Source organism: Corvus kubaryi, unplaced genomic scaffold, assembly GCF_017639235.1.
Source record: "Corvus kubaryi isolate FWS band 111438036 unplaced genomic scaffold, C.kubaryi_AGA036_p1.0 37387, whole genome shotgun sequence".
Taxonomy (NCBI): Eukaryota; Metazoa; Chordata; class Aves; order Passeriformes; family Corvidae; genus Corvus; species Corvus kubaryi.
Window position 1 is genome coordinate 3,182,155 of NW_024581129.1, and position 19,352 is coordinate 3,201,506.

A 19,352-nucleotide genomic window follows, 5' to 3' on the forward strand; every position below is an offset into this window, starting at 1 on the left:
CAGCTCCACCAGCCCCCAGCAGCCTGCCTGTGCCACCCCACTGGGGGCAACAGCAAGAACAGCAATAACAACACCCCACCCCACCCCCACCCCCCCAAAAAAAAAAAATCCGAACAGACAGGCTGTCTGGGATGCGAGAATTGCAAAAACAATCCCCACCCCATCACGGAGAGTGTGTGTGCACGGAGGAGAGGGAGTGTGAGGAGGGGGGAGAGAGGGAATGAGACAGACAGAGGGGAGGGAAGAAGGGAGGAGGGAGTCCAAGCTCTGAGAAACATCACTCCATCTCTCTCACTCCACAGGAGCTGAGCAAGGAGCAGGACGATGTTTGACAACACGCAGTACCCCTATAACTGCTTCAATTATGATGGGGATGATTATCCTACCTGTAGTTCTGACGAAGAGAAAAAATTCACCAGACCAGCGTACAGGTAAGATGAAGTTTTTCCAAGTCCCCCTATCTCTGGTGAGGTTTCTGAGCTCTGGGCTGGTGGGATCACAGCTCTCAGGGGAGCGTGGGGCCAGCTGTGTGCGATGGGTGCAGGCACTGCAGTGGGCAGATTTCCCCCCTTTCTGTGTGTGAAGCGTTCATGATTTGTTTCCTCCCATGACGGGTCACAGCAACTCTGGCATGCCCTTAAGCCTCCAGATCTCAGTCAGTCTCCAACCTCCAGGACCCTTGGGAGAAGGGAATGAAATGTTCAATGTGCCAACGGGTGAATGGGATGCAGAAAATCCCGGTGTGGTGGGAAGAGGCACGGTGTAGATGTTCACAGGGACATCCAAGGTCCTTTCCATGAGCAGGGTTGGTCCCCAGTGACAGTGACTCTGAGCCTGATCTGTCTCACTGCAACCGTCCTGCTCAGGGAAACTTTTCAGACGGAGTTGGAGAGGTGTGTGATCCTTCTGCAACCCTCCTGTGCTCTGCCCTGAGTGCCAGGGCAGGCAGCCCTGGGGACTCAATGCCTGGCAGTGCCCCCTCCGTGTCACCTGGGGCTCGTGGAGGACAGGCAGCGACCACACTCAGGACTTCTCCCCGGGCCACCTCGGATCAGGGAGCAGATCCACTGGGGGAGTTTTGGAAGCAGGATATAGGAACACATGTACCCATGTGGTCCTGAAAACTGAGTCTGTGAGTAGGGCGATGGTGTAACAGCAAGTTTTCCTTTTTCCAGCTACATTGCCTTAATTGCAATGGCCATCCAGCAAAGCCCTTCAAATAAAGTCACCCTCTCTGGCATTTATGACTTTATAATGAAGAAATTTCCTTACTACAGATCAAATCAAAGAGCCTGGCAGAACTCCATCCGACATAACTTATCGCTTAACAGTTGTTTTGTGAAGGTAAGATCAGTTACTGTGTATTTACATACACACTGTGCATGGCTAAAAAAATATATGCAGCAATAATCTCATCACTGGGAAAGAAGGGAAACAAACAGCTGAGCTGCAAATCACTTAAAATCTCTCTGAGTTGTCAATTCCAGAGATAAGGAGTATATCCTTGTCTGATGTGTGCTAATAGATAACAAATTGAAGAGGATGGGGCTTACATCTTACTCATATAATGACAGAGAATAGGCTTAAACGTCCTGTCATATGTGTTTACACCATTCTTGAATGTAAACGAATGCAGATGCTGAACAGCAGCATCTGTAACACATACAAATACTGAACTGCCTTTAAATAAATACAGGTTCCCAGAACAGAAGGGAATGAGAAGGGGAAAGGAAACTATTGGAGCTTTGCAACAGGATGCGAATCCATGCTGGATCTCTTTGAAAATGGGAATTACAGGAGAAGACGGAGGAGGAGGAATGTGAAAAGGGAACACAAGGAGCAGAGACCAAGCAGAGCGAAAAGTCCTTCATCCCCCAATATCTCTTCTGTGGACTCTGCTTTGAACAACATTTCCTCTTCTGAAAGTAAACATGAAAGAATTGAACCGGGCCCAAAACTTCTGGAGCCTTGTGGGTTTGCTCCAAACAGCGTGACCAACAGGCAGAGCCTAAGCAATTCCTCCTTAGCAAAATCGGATTCTGAAATCAAATTTAGCATCGACTACATCCTTTCAGCCCCTGACCCTTTGCCTGTCCTGAGATCTCAGTATAACATGCAAGAAAATAAATATCACCTACTGGAGGCCCCGCATATTAATCTCCAGTTCTGGACAATGTGATGTTATTTATTCGTCTAACAAAGTCTGAGTCACAGTGTGTTCAGCAGCCTCGTGTCACTGAAAATCAGCCTCCTGCCTCCTTGTTTTCCTCCCAAGCAGTGCTCAGAAAGGGTTACGGACTCACCAGCTGATGCTCTGTCTGTGCCCAAAGTACTTTGCTAAGATTAAAGCATAAATAACAGTTACCAATATCGGTTTTCACCACGCTGAAATTTATGAAATTCGAGCTTTATTTTCTAAACTGCCTCAGACGTCATTTAGCACCACAAAGAGTTTCCTTTCTCAAGCAGAATCCGACAGAGAAGAGACTTGCTTATCATCCACTGCTTTATTAAAGACAAAGTGAATTTGATCCCACTTTCAGTGGTGGAAATTAGGATTAACTCCACTGGAGTATATAGGTCAGAACTTAAGCTGATCTAAAACAGTGTAATTCTGTCGACTTACACTGGCTGGGAATGTGGGGGGGTGGAGGGTGGAAATTTGTTTCTTAAAAGGAATTACAGAAAATCACCCTGTCTTCCTTATTTTTCCTTTTAACATCATATTTCAAACTATTTTGCAGCTTTAATTAATTGTTCATTAGAAAACATAGCTATTGATAAGTATTTCAAGTATATTTGTGTTTATATTCGGGGCAGAATTGTTTAAATTGTTGAAGTGAAGTTGTGTTCAAAATAATTCCAAGAGACCTAATTGCAAGGATGCTGAACTCTGGTAGACTTTGATAGGTAATGTGACAGTCAAAGAGTCTCTTAATGCCTTGTATAAAAAAAACCCCAACACTTCTTCCCTTGTACTACCAGAAATCTTCCTGAGATGCTGCAGGAAAGTCCTTGGCCATATTTAATTTAGCAAGTGTGAAAGGAAACCTGGCACTGCAAAAAGCCCTGTTGAGTGTTGAGCAAAGCTAAAATTCCACCTACCTGCTCTGAGACAAGTTGTATATTCCCATTAAATAGATTTTTATTGATCCTTCTTGCAAGCAATTACCAAAGTGGTGCTTGATATGATTTCAGCTAAACTGGTGAGATTTATAATTTTCAGATATCAATGTTAGCTCATGAGCTCCATTTCTGAGAAAGCCACTCCATTACCATTTACATGCAGTGGGAGACTTTGGAACAGAACCTGATGGACAGTGATGAACTCTAATGAGCTTTTAAGAAGTTGCTTTTATACAACTTGCTCACAATGAATTGCTTCCCAGAAGATAAACAACATTAGTAAAGGCTCCACAAAATCCTGGCTTTGACTTGGCTACTACAGTCTTCACCTACTGCAGATAAAAGGAAAAAAGACAAGAATTCTGATAGTTTTAAGCAATTAAATACAGAGATAAAATTACCTTTGCAACAGGAACTAAAGATAAATGAAGGTGTATGGGATAAGATTCAGCATAGAGGTATGCTGAGGCATGACTTGAATTTTTATGCAGAAGCTTTGACATTTCACTAAGTTATTTTACATTGTGTCTAATATATACTGTACATTTATACTATATATTCTTATATATTGTTATTGAGAAAGGGAGCAATATCACTGCACTTATATGTTGTAAAAATGCATGATGTATGTTGTCATGATGCTGAAACTCCTGCCATATACTTAAAATTTACCATCAGTGGTATTTCACACTGATTGGTAACAAATGCTCATTTTTTGGAAAACTATAAAACTTGTTATCTTCAGGCATTTCTACAGCATGCAAAAGTCTTTGCTTCTTCTTCAGAAAAGAGAAAATGGAAAATCATGTCAATTACATCACTGCATGTCTTCCAAACTTTGAAAGGATGATTTCTTGAGACCAAATTCTGCCTTCAAATGGGAGCTTTCAATTCTCTGTGACTCAATGGTTATTCTGGACGATTATTAGACCTGACTGATCTGCTGTTATTAGACCTGATTGATCTGCTGTTTACACTGATAGTAGAGAAAGAAGAAAACCTCTGGGGGGGACTGGACAGATGGATTCTCATTTGAGGAGGGACGAGAATTTGCTCCTTTAGTGTTCATGCTCAGTAGTGAATAGGTGTGGGAAGAGCATGTCCTCATTTAGTGCTTCAGTGTTTGCATGCACTCGCTGTGGGTCGGTACTTGTGCACCTCTGGGATCCTGCCTACAGATAAATAGTCGTGTTTTATACACAGATCTTCTTCCTGATTGTTTTAAACATGGCACTGCTGCTGTTGAGCTGGTAGTTATAGTACACACCTGCAGTATATTTGAAATACATATTTTCTGCTGTGAAACATGCAAATATGATTGTTGAGATGTGTTCTTGGTTGCTGCTGTTAGCAAAAGACAACTCAGCGACAGCAAAAGTTCCTCCTGGGTAAGGTGAACACTGTGGGCTGCTGAGACCAGTGGAAATACAGTTTATGGCTACTAATCAATGTAGAATTAATGCATTAGGAAAGGCAGAAATACACCCAAGTGGATTTACAGCAGAGATCCAAAGCCATTTTCTGTAAGATGAATTAATATTCACAAATAGCCGTGTCCTTTGCTCACACTAAAGTGCCTGCTAGGAGAGACTGTCATACTTTAGTTTCCCTAACATATAATCAAAGAAATTTGTGTACAAATAGGTGTTAACATTTGTTTTGCAAAGGGTATCAATCATATTTTGAAAAATGAAGGGACATATTTCAATTTACCCAGTATATTATATTCTGACGACTCCAGAAGGTTTCCAGCAGTTAAAGTGAATGGCATTTAATATAGAACAACATAACAGGGGTGAGGGCTAGACGTGACCTTATTCAAATGTCGTAGCCATTACAAAGCCATTCCCAATGTAATTATAATTAAATACTTTATGCCTTTCTTGCAAATCCTCTGATCGATCATTGATATTAACATTAATATTGTATTACCCCTGAGCAAATGTCTCCCACACAAGTGTTATGGATCACCAGGTTTCCATTAACAAAGTTGTGAGCTATTGCCGTGTGCTGGTCGTGGATAAATTTACGTAAATTACTTTTTCTCAGACAAGGGGGGAAAAAGTCCGGGTTTCTTTCTTCTCTGAATCCAGAGCTATTTCTTCATCTCCATCACAGCCTGCCAGCCACTTGCATAAAGCTGTAATGAAAGGAAAAAAGAAAATCTCACAGGAAAGTCCCTCCTTGCCCTGTGTTGAAGCAGGTGAATATCCTCCCGTTTGGCACTGGGGTTCAAAGCTGAGCTGAAGCCAGGGCTGAGCAGTGCAGGGCAAGGCTCTGCACCCTCCAAGACAATCAGTGGGCTGGCCAGGCTGGGAAAAGGTGTTTGGCTCAGTTCCTCATCTCGTGGCACCTTCCTGACTGCAGAGAGAGACCCAGAGTGAGCCATGGATTTCCTTAGCCCAGCAGAGGTGCCTCACTTGGAGGCTGACACTGTCCCAAGGCTGGGGTGGGGCAGGAGGAGGGTGTGGGACAGCAGCTCCTGCCTGCTGGGCTGGGGGCACAGAGAGGAGGAACAAGCCTTTAGACCTCTCCCTTTAGGATCATAAATACCTTTGCAAAGCAAAGATGAAAGGTTTCTTTCTGGGGAGAGGCAAGGCTTGGCCTCAGTGAGGGACCCTGCAGGGGGGTTGTTTATTTATCCTTCTAAAGGAAGGCTTCCCATGATGAAACGGAGATTTCAATGGAGCCACTCCAGGTTATTATGTAGCGATTTCACTTCTACTGATTTAATTTCTTAGGCTTTTGCCACTGGTGTCACAGAAGTGGTTTTTGAACAGCAAAATGATGATCAGCCTCAGAATGAAGTTCAAAGTACTTGGGCAAGGATGCAGCACTCTCTTCTCCCCCAGTGAAAAGAGGCCAGATAGCACCCAAGGCAGGCCAGTAGCTGACCTCACTTACAGGGACCTCTCCCTCAGCAGAACCTCCTGCACATTATGGGAGCATTAATGCAGACTAGGACAGCTGAAAACAAACCTTTTCTTTGCCAGTAAAGCCAAGTTCCCCTATTTTTCTGCCAGTCAGGAAGATCTTATTAGCTGAGACCCATTAACTGCTCATATAAAGAGAAGCTGTGCTCAAGGAGCATCTGAAGGTCAACCCGCACTGGAGAGCTGCTTCTCCCCATGCCTTTGCTTTGCTGTGCTCCATCCTATGGCCTGAGTTGCCACAACGTTCCTCAGCCACTCAGCAGGTTGGTTTCTCCCTCAAAACCAAATCAAGATTTCTGCACTGTTTTCTGGTCACAGAGGGTTTCTCTTTTGGCTACCACTTGCCTGTTCAGGTCCAAATCTTGTGAGTCCTTCCTACTCTCTACCAACAGAGAGGACACACTGAGAGGGGAAGGGGTTTGGAGGGATGAGCCTCGGGGAAAAAAAGCTCTGCTACAGATCTTCCAGTAGTACAGAGCTGATGGTGCATCTCAAGGGCTCTTGGGGTTGTGCGTCAAGTCTCTGCTGTAAATGGAGGGCTGCAATACCCCAAGTCCAACTGCACTCAAGCTCAGGGAAAAGAGGGAACCTCCACCACATGTCCCTGAGCACATGGGGACCTGAACCTTCAGCTCTGGCAGCGTAACACAAATCCCTGTCTGTGATCTGCACTTCAGATCCCAGAGTCAAGACATGGAAATCCTGTGCTGCTCATTCCAGCCCCTCTCTGTCTCTTCTGGGCCATGTTCTCCTCCCTGCTGTGAGGGTGTAAATCCTTGCAAGTCCATTAACTTTGGTATAATTACCTTTGGAATTGAAATAGCACATGTGAAACCGACCTTTGCACATTATACCCAACACCTCTCCTCACACAGTCTGCAAAACTGTGCCAGCAGCTCCTCTCCTAGATAGAATTCTCAGAGCAACAAATGGTCCTACCTCTTTATTTCACCTCAGCATCGGCTTCTAATTGCTTTGTCCAGAACATGGGTACCATCTGCACTGCTCTGCACAAAGAACCTAGTCTCTGTCTCTGTTTTACTGGGAATGTCTTTTTTCTTGCACTTGGGGTCATTAAATTAAAGAGCAGGGTAGGTCCAAGTCCTATGGAACTTGCACTGGAATCTTTTTTACCCGGAGAGCTAACAGAAAATAACAAAGTAAGTTGTGCTCCCTCCCACCCTTGCTACAGTGGTTGGAGGCAAATCCAACTGTGAGAATTTTGCCTGAGAAAGAACTGCCGGATTTCTCCCACTGTGAAATCCAGCTGTTAATTCAAACAGAAGGGATGGACCTGACCAGATAGGCCAGCTGGCTTGCTTCCATCCTAAAGTCCATTGTGTTCCGCAAGTTCCCAAATTTATGGTCATGAAGGTCTTCCAAGCCCTGTAATGAAGTATGGCATGCAATGTTTTTGTTATGGAATGTGGGCTGCAAAGGAAAAAAGAAGGTTTGAATTTATCTTTCAAATGAAGATCCTGGAATCTCTCAGGATAAACAAGCTAAATTAGGAATCAAAATACACCATGTTTCTCACCATAACTATGGAACTGAAAATAGCCCTTGCAGGGCACTGACAGAAGAAGAAAACTAGAAGTTGCAGAAAGCCCAAACCAAACTTTTTTTTGTCGTGTTTCTCTGTGTGTTCTTTGCCTTTTGTAGCAGGGAATGAACCCTGCTATGCCAGCAACAGGAGCCCCCTTTCATCTTTTGGGAGTGGTTCTTCTGACAGAATTTTTCAGGAAAAAAATTTTGCACTGCAAAATTGAGCTGCTGGTCCTCATCATCAGCATTTACACTGGGCACACACCACCTTGTCTTGCTCTGAGCGGGCTGAAGATAAGGTTCAGAAATGCTCTTTGGCTTGTCAGCCTGCGTGGTGCAGCTCGGTGCAGCTCTCTCAGTGCTACAGCTCCACAGACTAAATGTTCTGCACAAAAGCTGCTCCCTCTTAGGTCTCTATTGAAGACATGATAAAGCATTAATGGGCCTGGAAGTTTGTTCAGTTTCCGTGCTGATACCAGTGGTTCTAATTAAAACAACAACCGAAACCAAACTGGGCTTCCTGAAATTTGCACAGTGAAGAACACTGCTCTGTCCTGCAGTCATTAAACCCTTTTGTCAGCCCTAGCACTGGCCCCAGCAGCCCCATCTCTGGATCCAAGTGCCCCCCAAAGCTGTGCTTTCCACAGCTGCTGGTGGGGAAATGCTGTCATGTTCTCCTTGTGCGGGGAAACAAGCTAGGATAGAACCAGCTTCCCTCTTGGGCCCAAAGGCTCTGCTGACCATTAGCCATCTGTCTCAAGCAACATCTGCTCTAGCTGAAAATGCTTTTGGACGATTCACGCCACAGATATTTAACCCCACGACAAAACTGCTCCCCATCTTCCCCTCTTTGCTTGAGGCATTACACTGTGCTGGTATTGACTGCATCCAGCATCCTCTGCTGCCATCCCCTCCTTCCAGCATGGCCTCTCTGAGACCAGGGAAAAGAAGCAGCACTTCCCATAAAAGTGAATGTGGAAAATAACAGGTGCAATGAGCTGTGTTTCATGATTAATCTGTCTCAGGCTTTTCCGAGGCTGAGAGCTATATGAGCAATTATCAAACCCTGGGAGGCACTTCAGCACTAATCAGCCCATAACATTTTTCTGCATTGGAGATCTGGGACTGGCTACATGGCTTGAATCCTGACTCTCATGAAATGAATGAGAGTTTTGCCATTGGGTTCAAGGGATCAAAACTTCATCTTCTATTGCCGGGCCAGAGATTAATCAGATTAAAGGCCATGTGGACTGCAGAGAAAATTAAATACCTTCTAGCCGTTACTTGGTGTCTTCTCAAGACAAAATAGCAGCTTGCTTCCACAGGTTCCTTTGGCTCTGTGTTTCAGCCAGACAAAATACTTCCTGAATTCAGTGGGAAATGTGTCCAAATCAGGAATAAGTTCCCCAAAGCCCAAGGGCTGAACACAGCAGAACCAGATGCTGGCATCTGGGGTGAGATCCCTGGTGCAAAGATGTTTGTATGTTCTTTGAGAGCACCTCTGTTCTGGGGCTGGTGTAAATAAATAAATAAATAGACTCAACTAAACAAGTCACTCCAAGCCAATATCCAGACTCGGGATCTCAAATTTTCTTTCAACAGGAAACTGTCCCAAAATCTGCTGCAGTTTGGCAAAGGGATGACATTGTATTACTTTCCATTTTGTTTTGCTGCTGTTGAAATTACAGGAAAATAAATATTTTCAAGATGATACATTGTGTATCCCTAATAAATACCAAGGGCATTTAATATAAACCATGGACACATGGTTTGCTTTGTTGTTCTAAGTAACCATTTCCTTTTAGCCAAATGAAAAGCCAGTTGTGCTGTGATGCTGCAGATTATAAATTAGCAGCTCTCATATGGTTTTGTGCAATTGTTTCTTGAAGAGCTTTAGGCTACTTCAGACAAAAATTTCAAATAAAATGTGAATTCATTGAACTGTAACTTGTGGTATTAGTTTTATAATAAACAAAGGTAGGTCACATAATCATGTCATGAAAAACAACGTTTTAAAATTCAAGCAGCAACATTTTAATCTGTTTTAGGTTCTGATCCTGAAATCAAGAGGAAGCTTGGCTCTTTCTGCTTCCCAGTGCATGAAACCAAGTCAAGCCTGTCCTGGCAGGAAAGCACACAGCCAGGCGTGCACTGCCAGACAGGTTAGCTGGGGTGGGAGAAGAGGAGACAGATTTCTTGTCGGCAAGAGAAGAAACGGCCCAAAGGCAGCAGCAGCAGCAGCCTGTTCCCACGCCAGACCAGGATGGTGGGTCAGGCCAAGAGAGGAGGGGGGCCCTGGTTAGGTCCTGCTCCCACTGCTTCCCACCCCTGCTGGGGGCAGCAGCTGGGGAACAGCTGGAATCCAGGCTGGCTGCTGCAGGAAGGCAAGGAGACCTCAGGGGCAGCATGGGGGGGACCTGCCTGACTTCCAGCCTCAGCCACACCAAGGACTGGTGTCAAAGAGTCTGTCCTCTGCCAATGCACACTTACCTTGGCATGGCAGAGCTGAAGCTGTTCTCTAGAAAAGCTCCCACTTGCCTTTAAGGGAACCTCACTTTGGCGTGGGAAACACATATTTTCCACAGGCATGGTCTCCTGTGTTGTTTTATAAAGACCCTTGGGACAATCTCTGCCACGTGGGACGTGCACCTCAAGGACCATCCCTGGTCTCACCTGAATTATCTCCCAGCGGTGGATGGCTGGGACAAGCCACATCAATTGCTCCTCTGAAATCTCAGCTCCCAGCACCTTGTTCTCTCCCCTGTCCCTTCCCATCAGGTGACAGCTAAAGGAACACAGGGCTGCTGGGGGTGATGTGAAGGAGCAGACCACCCCGAGCGCTGGGGACAGACACCAGGGTACCACCAGCAGGTCCACCAGCACTCACTGGCTGAGGAGGTTCTGTAACAAAGCACTCTCACCTGAAACATTCCTTGTTTGACAGATGTTTATTTGAGAGGAGGCTCAGTTTTTATTTAGTGGGTGTTTTCCAAAATAAAAATGAAGAATCATGTCAAGTCTGTGCTACAGCATCATAAAGCTGTAGCCTGTTGCTTAACAACAGACAGGGAGAAAAAATAATATACCTGAATGTATATGAATTTTTTCTTTGTTTCCAAGCCTGCCTGAATTTGAACCATTCATACCATGACAACAGCATAAGCTGAACTTGGAGAGGGAAGACAATACTTGAGCTTAAAATACACTGAATTTTTTTCCCTGTAAGGAATATTCCTACCAGCACAAGTGAGTTTTCTGTGTCCTGGCTCTATGGCCACATGGGCATGTGCACAGCACATATGAAATTGATATCTCTGTCTTAATTCAGGGTTGCAATTACTGGAGCTGAGGTCTAAATTTTTCCAACCACCAAACTCCCGAGCTAAATGACTGTACAGCTACTGAAATTGATTATCAGGCTTCCTGTTTCCTCGCTTGTGACCCAGCAATATTGACATAAGGTACAAGGAAATTGCAATCAGAACTACTAGTAGCAATAGCTGGAGGCAATTGCAAAAGAAGTATTGCTGGTGGTGGCACATTGACTCCTGTATTAGATTTAGCCATACTCTGATTATAATGGACTTACTCAAGACTGCAGGAAATTCTACTTTTCTTTTTTCAAATTACAGCCAAGAAAACATTTCTGTTTGCTTCTGTATTTCATCCTTTTCTCTGGAATAGCCTGAAACCTTCTGGCCTCAGAGATCCAGTCTGTTTTGTCTCCAACATGGGCAGTGCCTTGGGGCAAGTCATTTTATGTCTCTGTGTCTCCTCCAGGCAGCAGAGAGAGTTAACCTTTGCAGAGAATTGTGTTAGAAACCTGCTGTATCAGCAGGCTGATGTTATGGACCTTCCACATTCTCTCCACTTGCTGTCACCTTTCCTGTCTCTGCTTTAATCTTCCCTAATGCTTGAACATCTTGTCCGCCCTGCCACTGACCAGTTGCCCCAGATCAGTTTTGTAAAGGGCTGAGTGGTGCCTAAATGTGTAAGAGCAGCGCTCTGATTCCATGTGACTCAGGGAGAAGGACATTTAAGAAATACACAAAAGTATAAAGAGAGATGGGATTGAGTTGCAAGGTTTGGAAATGTTTTTACTTCTAGAAAATAATCTTCTTTTTCTTGGTTTTGAAGCTGAGGTAAAGCAAACCCATGTCCCCAGCTAAATGCAAGAGACTTTTTATCACGTATTAACTCACACTGCCACCTGCTCCAGCAAACACTGTGCTGTTGGAGCAAGTGGAAGCATTTTACAGCTGTTTCTTTCAAGAAAATGCCCACAAAAACCCCTTCCACTGGCAGTAAAAATGAGCAGACAGCACCTGTAATTTCAAGAGGAGTCCCTGGCACTGGCAATAATGGTATTGCAGAGAGTTATTGAACCACTCTCTTCACAGGATCTCTGTAATGGCAGGATTTTTGTTCAAATCCAAGGAATCCATGCAGAAACTTAGAATAATTTTGCCATAGTGAATGCTTCCCGGATGCAAAATCTCCTGGAGAATCCAGCTTGGCTCTTGTGATATTCCCCACGCTGTTCCAAGCAGGAGTAGGATACAATATCACAAATACACAGACTCTACAAGCAGACAGCTTTGACTTTGCCTTCAGAGGAGTTTCCCAGGCCAAAGGGGGCTCATTCCATTTGCTGCAGACGTGGCCTTGGTGCCATCCTGGAGTAATGATCCGTGGCCATCCGCTGTGCAGAGGCTGAGGAGAAGTGAATTGTCATGGATCGTGGCTCCCCAACAGGCCAACCTTTTCAGAGGAAAAGTTCACCAGAAGTGGGAAAGTTGTCTGGGTTGCTGGGGTTTTATTTTTCCTACTTTCATGTGTGACCTGTGAGAAAAAAACCCTTTTATTAATGAGCTCTGCCCTCCTCTGTCCTTCAGAAGTCGCTGGGGCTTTGCGTGTAGGACTAAGCCACAGCAGAATTTAGCTGTGAGTGGGGATAAAACAGATAAATCCACCTTGTAATTACAGAGATTTTCCACCTGCAGCCACTGCTGAAGGTGCAAGGCAGCATCTGCTGGGGCCACTGTGAGCTGTAACAAGGATGCAGCGTAGCATTTTCTATCTCTTTGCACTGCCAGATGTTTGCAATTCAAACAAAAGCTTAGCTCTAATGAACCCTGACTTTTAAGGCTTGGAAACCTTCTGTGAACCTTAAGGAAAAGGAATATTTAAGAGCATGAGGAAGCAGATGTGCCAAAATGCTGTGAAAGTGACTTTTATTACTGAACTTTTTCTTCCTCCAAATGGGACAGAGTGGAAATTTCACTGCTACTCTGAGGTATCCAGGAAAAATAAGTTCAGAGGAGTTGTACAGATGTAACCAAACCTGTCGATTTTCTCCAAGCTCTTAGTCTTGGTCTATCTTTGATCACGATAGAGTGGAGGATGAGCATATCTGGAGATTGGACAAGCCTGTTCTGTCTTCTCCATGGTTGTGTGAAGCCAGGCTGTGTTACCCTTAACCAGGTGCTAATCTCCTTTTGCTTGCAAAGCAAAAGTTGGTGGCAATTTCACGTTGATTAAAAGTGTGCAAAATGATGCTTGAAATGAAAAGTCCCCAGTTAACTGACTTGTCATCACTAACATCAGTTCAAGTTGCATAATGCTTTTCTTGCTAGGATAATTAGTCCTCAATCAGAGTAATTTGGAGGGATATCTGGGTTCTTTTAAGGCAGTGTTATTCTTTATTCAAGAAAACTCTTTTGTATGTGAATTATTTCCACAAAATGATGCAGATAATTGCTTAATGCTTTGTCATTCTAGTACATAATCCCTCAGCATCTGAACAGCATTAATGGGAGCAGAACTTGGCAAAGCTACCTGTACATTTTTCCCCCCAATATTTTCCATGCCAAAGAGAGAATATCTCAGACAATGAGGAATGCAAACTTTCTGGTTTTTGCCTGCAACTTGATCCCGAAATAAAATGTATTCCCCTGGCTGCCACATTGGGACTGCTTTCATGTCACTTTGGGTTTAATATATTACATTTTAACCAGGCTCAACCCCAGTCAGTAGGTGCACCTTGGTTTCCTGAGATAAATAACTTGACTGGCAGAATCAGGACCCAAGACTCATTTATCCTTCATTTATGAAGGTTTGTTTTGTTTGCTTAAATATTAGCATCCACCAGCTGTGCAAAATAGACCTTTTTCATTAGCTGGTTGATCATGGTGGGAAAAGCTATTAATTTAGTCAATTCCCAGCAATGCACTGTGGGGTTGCTACCAAACCACAAACTGATGAAAACAATAAATGCTAGACTGTATTAACTGTAAAGGTTAATCCATAAATCAAAGGGAAATGTCAGATGCCTTTTAACATTGATTGAGATGTAATTTGGTGTTGGTAGTGATATGTTTGTTACATAAATTCACAAATGCACTCAATTCCTGTTAGGAGTCCAGGTCTTTCTAACTTATAACAAGTTAAGTAGTTTGCTTTATTTATGTAACCATGTAAAGATTGATTACCTCTTCAAGTTACAATATAGCACCAGTTTTAAAATAAGTGAACATTAACACCCAGATCTTCTTCCAGGGTACATTTAACTTGGTATAAAAATGAATACATTCTTGTTTTTCCTGAAAGTATGCCATTACCTTAAGTACGTTTATGGCAGTTTTTCCTTTTAATTTTTGGGTTTGATTAATGTTTTTCAAATTACAGCATAAGAATTAGCCTTTGTGTAAATGTGCTCAGAAATATAGAACATATTTTCTATATTATGGATACATCATATTTCAATATATAGTATAAAACAACAAATATGAGGAGGAAATGCCACAAATTAGATCAGAATGGAATACAGTTACTGATGCCAAAACAACAAGAAAAGGATCATTCCAGTCACTCATGGAAACGTTTCTTTCCACTTCTCTTCAAATGTGAGGCCAGAGAATTCTTCACTTGGTGAAACTGAGAATCAGGTCACCAGACCTCAGAGTATAAAAAAATAAACCCAACCTTTGAGCTTTATCTATCCAAGGAAATTGTCAAAGAAGGTCCTGAAGAACAGGAGCATCACTCCCAGGTCACTATTAGCCAAAAAAATGGGGGCTACTGAGCTTTATTTCCAGCTGCCACTTGGGTGGGCAGGGTGCTGAGCCTGCCAAAGCTGGGAGCACTCTGCTCTTCCAAACGCTGCAAACTCCTTGGCTCAATCTTCATGTCCTGTTTCTTTCTTGGAGAGAACCACAAACAATGCAGTGTAGCAGGTAATCGCTGCAAGAAGTCCATGGGAATTTTATTTTAAAGGCAGTCAGGTAGATCACTGCTTAATTTAGCAGAGCAACAGTGGGAAAGTTTTCCCTCAAATTCCCCAAGGGCATTGATCCAAGCAGGTATCCAGAATGCTTCTAGCGAGATTAAGATGTGTAAGGACACAAGACCCAGCCCTTTTAAAAGTGTCCCAAAGGTTTTTCATTCTGCAGTAACGGGACTTTTTGAAGCTCGGCAGTGGCAGAGTGTGTCAGCAATGGAGATGGGCCAGGCAGCACCTTGGCATGTGGATAAACCAGTTAAATCTTTATGGCTTTAACCTCTGAGCCACTGCCTGGGCAACATTTAAAAGGACCTTTTATTGTCTGTCTGTCTCTGCACATATATTATGGTGAGAGAAAGTGCAGTCCCTACCTACCTAGTTTTAATATTTGATTGCAAACACCTCATGAGTGTGATGGGGCATTTCAGAAATGTTTCAGATCTGACAGATCTTGGCCTATATATGAAATTTTAGGAGGGGCCTTCCAGGACACATGTGAATCACAAAATCATGGACTCATCGAATTACTTGGACTGGATGGGACCTTAAAGATCATCTTGTTCCCACCCCCCTGCCACAGGCAGGGAACATTCCACTAGGCAAGGCTGCCCAATGCCCCATCCAGGCTGGCCTTGAACACTTCCAGGGATGGTCCATCCACAACTTCTCAGGGCCACCCATGCCAGGGCCTCAGCACCCTCACAGTTAGGCATTTCTTCCTGGTATCCAGTCTGAATCTACCATCTTTCTGTTGAAAGTCGTTCTCTCTTGCACTCTCCCTCTGTGCCCTTGTAGAATGTCCCTCTCCAGCTCTCCTGTGCCCCTTTAGGCACTGGAAAGCTGAATCCCCCTCCACAGCCCCCTGCTGCACAGTTCAGACACCCACATCAGGGGGAAGCAAGGAAAGGCAGCATCCTCAGGCTCAGCTGGCTGCATCTTCTGCTCCTGCCCTCCCATTCCAGCTCCTTCCATGGAGCTCGTGGAGGCTGGCAGGGCAGGGGCAGGGAGCAGGGCACAGAGAGTGCTGTGCTCTGGTGTGAGCCCTGGGGACAGGCTGCTGTGCCTGCCTAAATTAGGTCTCCAGAGCAAGGCAGGGAAGGAAAGATGCAGAAGGAGATTAAGACCACCCTGACCTCCAGCCAAGTCCCACGGCCCTGCATTTTGTCCTTGGAAGGAAGCAGAAAAATGTCTTTGTAATCCGAAGCAATGCAGTCAAACATGAGGCCCAGGTCCTCTGCAGGAGGGCATCTGATACACACTGCAATGTGTTTGGCTGAGAAGAGCCAACCTCTGGGCTAATATAAGTCTGCCTCTCTGTCCGTGCACTCTCTGGGGCTTTTTTCATTATTGGCTTTTTCCCTTAATGTGATTTACCGATTCACAGATTCTTCAGATACATTTGCTTTTATTTATAACAGCACTCCAATCAAATGTTCAGTGCTCCTCACCTTCAAGGATGGAATCATAACGAGTGTATAATGACCTGCTCCACAGCCACGAGTTCCCATGCCTTTTAAACCAGCTTCAACCACTCTGAAATCTTCAGCGTAGATCAGTGGAGCCCTGCTGATTCACATGGATATTGTCTCTGGAAATAAATGAAATTCATATTAATATTCACAATGTCATTCACTTGTGTGCTAATTGGAAGGGTTGCAAAATGAACTACAAAGACAAGCACAAAAAGACGTGTGGCTAGAGTAAATCTCAAGGACATGAATAATAATAAAGTGTGGGATGGAGGGGGACCTCTGAAACCACCAGCTTTTGGGAATTCTTCCTACAGTCCTACAGTTCAAACAGAGAGGGCAGCTATCTTACCAGTGATCAAGGTCATGCACTTGTCCCGTGGGCCAGAACAAATGGCAAGGATGACACAAACAGAGCTAGAAAATCTGCAGAGGTCGAGGTCCCCTTGTAGGTGGGGAGAGGAGTGCCCTGCTGGGCATCTGCCCCATGGTGATGGGTTTGACTGGCCACAGGCAGGTGTTATCAGACTTCCATAGCAGTCAGCTCAAGGTGAGAATTCCTCCCTGCTCCACCTTCGCCCCTGCACCACCTCAGATAAAACATTCTGATCACTGCAGTGATGTTTTTCAAGTTAAATGTCACTGGATTTTCTATTTTCTTTATTTAATTTGTTTGTTTGTTTGTTTGTTTTTGTTTAATTTTGGAGAATTGTTTCCTTGGTTTTCCTGGCATGGATTCAAACCCTGGGCTTTGCAGCTCAGGACTAGAAAGCAAAGATTCTTTCTGTGAGGATCCTGTTCATTGCTTACATCTGGCCTCTTGTAGAGAAAAGGGACAATACAATAAACTGTACAAGCAGATACAGTCATCCATGAGCTGGTGCTCCTCTCAGTCTCACACTAGACACCAGGAGTGACATCTCCTGCTTCACTGGGCCTGCTCTGCTGTGATCCCATTTAATCACGTGCAGACCTCCCCATCTGAAGTTGTCTATGGTTTGGCAATACCAGCATGGGCAATGTGGGAAGATAAGAGTAACACTGGGCTTTGCCCTCCTGCTGCCATCCTAGGGTGCTTGAACACAAATATCCAGAATATTTTCCCTTTAGAATAAACCATGAATTCCTCTGTCCAGCTAAATTAATTTCATATATTAAATAAATCAATTAGCAATGAAATGGAAACCACCAAAAAAAATGAAAGAAAGAGAACAGAGCACACAGACAGAGAAGCCGTAGTGGGAGGACCACTAATTCCCAGTTTCTCTCTTATACCCTGATCACAGAAGAGTGCAACTGGATCTAAATTATTAATTAGGAATTAAAAGTTACTTGGATTTTTTTTCTTTCTGTTTTCTAATTCTTTTCTCTGAGCTGTTGTTTCCCTTCCATTGCTGATGGCATCTACAGCACCAAAACCAGACTGACACTGGGGTCCAGTCCCTTTCTCCATGGCTGGATTTAGTGTAGGGAGCAAGGTCCATAACTAGTTTTAAATGCCAGAGCTACCACATGAAAACCAAGGAATACACAATAAATAAAAGCAGGGGGCAGGGTGGCTATGCGTTTATGTATTTATTTATTTATTTAGCGCTATAAATTCCTTAGTTTCCATTTTAATCTAATTCCCACATACTGGTAGGGTCACACCCTGGCAGAGGAGATTGTTCTTGCTGTGAGCAGAGTTTGCTGGAGCCTTCCAGTTCCTGAGGCTCTTTCTTTCCCCACATGCAAGCCTGAAGTGCTGGAGACCTTCCTTTCCTTGGCAGCTGAGAAGCCTCCCAGCAGCTCCTGGGGTGAAATGCAGTTTCCCAGCTAAGGGAAGCTTATATGAATTGAGATAATTAAGATACAATTCAGTCAGATGGGTTCTAAAAGCTCTTGAGTTCATCTGTATCCTAACCAGTCCAGGGTCAATATCCCTTAAACCCTGTCTAACCTCTCAGAGGATTTCCAAAATCTGCTAGGCTGTGGGGAAAGAATTTCGACTCAGTCTGGTTTGGGCCCTCTCCTTGTCGGTATACACATCCAGTCTCACCTGCTGTGATGTGCTCAGCACTTGCCAGGCGCTGCAACCTGGCCAAGGCAGCAGACCTGAAGTCCCCGAGCTGTGCTGAGGGGTGGAAATAAAAGACAGTGTCACATTTGCTTACAGGAGGGCAGCCCAGAGGAAGGCTGCCTGCAGGAAGAGCAGCCAGGCTCAGACAAACTCTCCCGTTGTTTGGGGTCATCTGGTCTACAAACTGTTTCACATGAGAGAATTAGATTATGCCAAACCAACTTCTTTGGAGGGTTGGTTTTTGTTTTTTTTTAATTCAGCATTAAAAAGGATGGAAATAATCGTAAATCTGGAAGCAATCACACACACATCACTTAGAAATGCTCTGCCTCAGTGCAAGGGAAACAGAATACATCAGTGCTGATTGGCCTGGGGTATCTCCCCCCCACCAAGCCCATGTCCCAGACAAGTTAAATGTCTCATTAATTAGGCACTAACTATGGTTAAAATTAGGAGAGCTGCAAGGATGTCTCCTCCTCCTTCAGACTAACCCTCTAATTAAAAGCAGGGCCCCCAGTTTGGGCTCTGCTTGTTGGCTTGCAGTTACTGAGTTTGGGGGCTGAGCCAGCCTGGTGGGGTCTGAGGGGCAGGAAGGGATTTGGGGATTTGGGTGTGGTGCCAGAGCAGGGGACACACGGTGGGAGCAGGCTGGGGACACCTCTCATCCCACTGTGCGTGATGGATGCGCACACTCCCAGCTGCTCTCACGAGCCTGTGGGAAATCCCAGCTGAGGGTGAACAGAAATGGGGCAAACCATGGTCCTCGAAGGAAAGTATCTGCAGAGAGGGACACTTAGGAAATCCACGTCCTTTACTCACACACGGGAGTGGCAGAAGCCACAGCCCCCACCTCAAGTCCCCACAGAGTGAGGGACACCTCACAGGCACTCATCTGGGACATCTCCAGCTCCTCCACAGCTCTGCATGCAAAATGCAAA

General features: G+C 44.5%; 1 protein-coding gene across 1 annotated transcript; it reads left to right on the forward strand.

Moving 5' to 3' along the window:
- The first annotated feature begins 230 nt into the window (after positions 1–230).
- FOXL3 (forkhead box L3) lies at positions 231–16,506 on the forward strand. Its single transcript, XM_042037436.1, has 3 exons — positions 231–431; positions 1,176–1,344; positions 1,697–16,506. Exons 1-3 carry the CDS (start codon positions 325–327, stop codon positions 2,177–2,179), a joined length of 759 nt encoding a protein of 252 aa, XP_041893370.1. The 5' UTR covers positions 231–324; the 3' UTR covers positions 2,180–16,506.
- Positions 16,507–19,352: the final 2,846 nt, after the last annotated feature.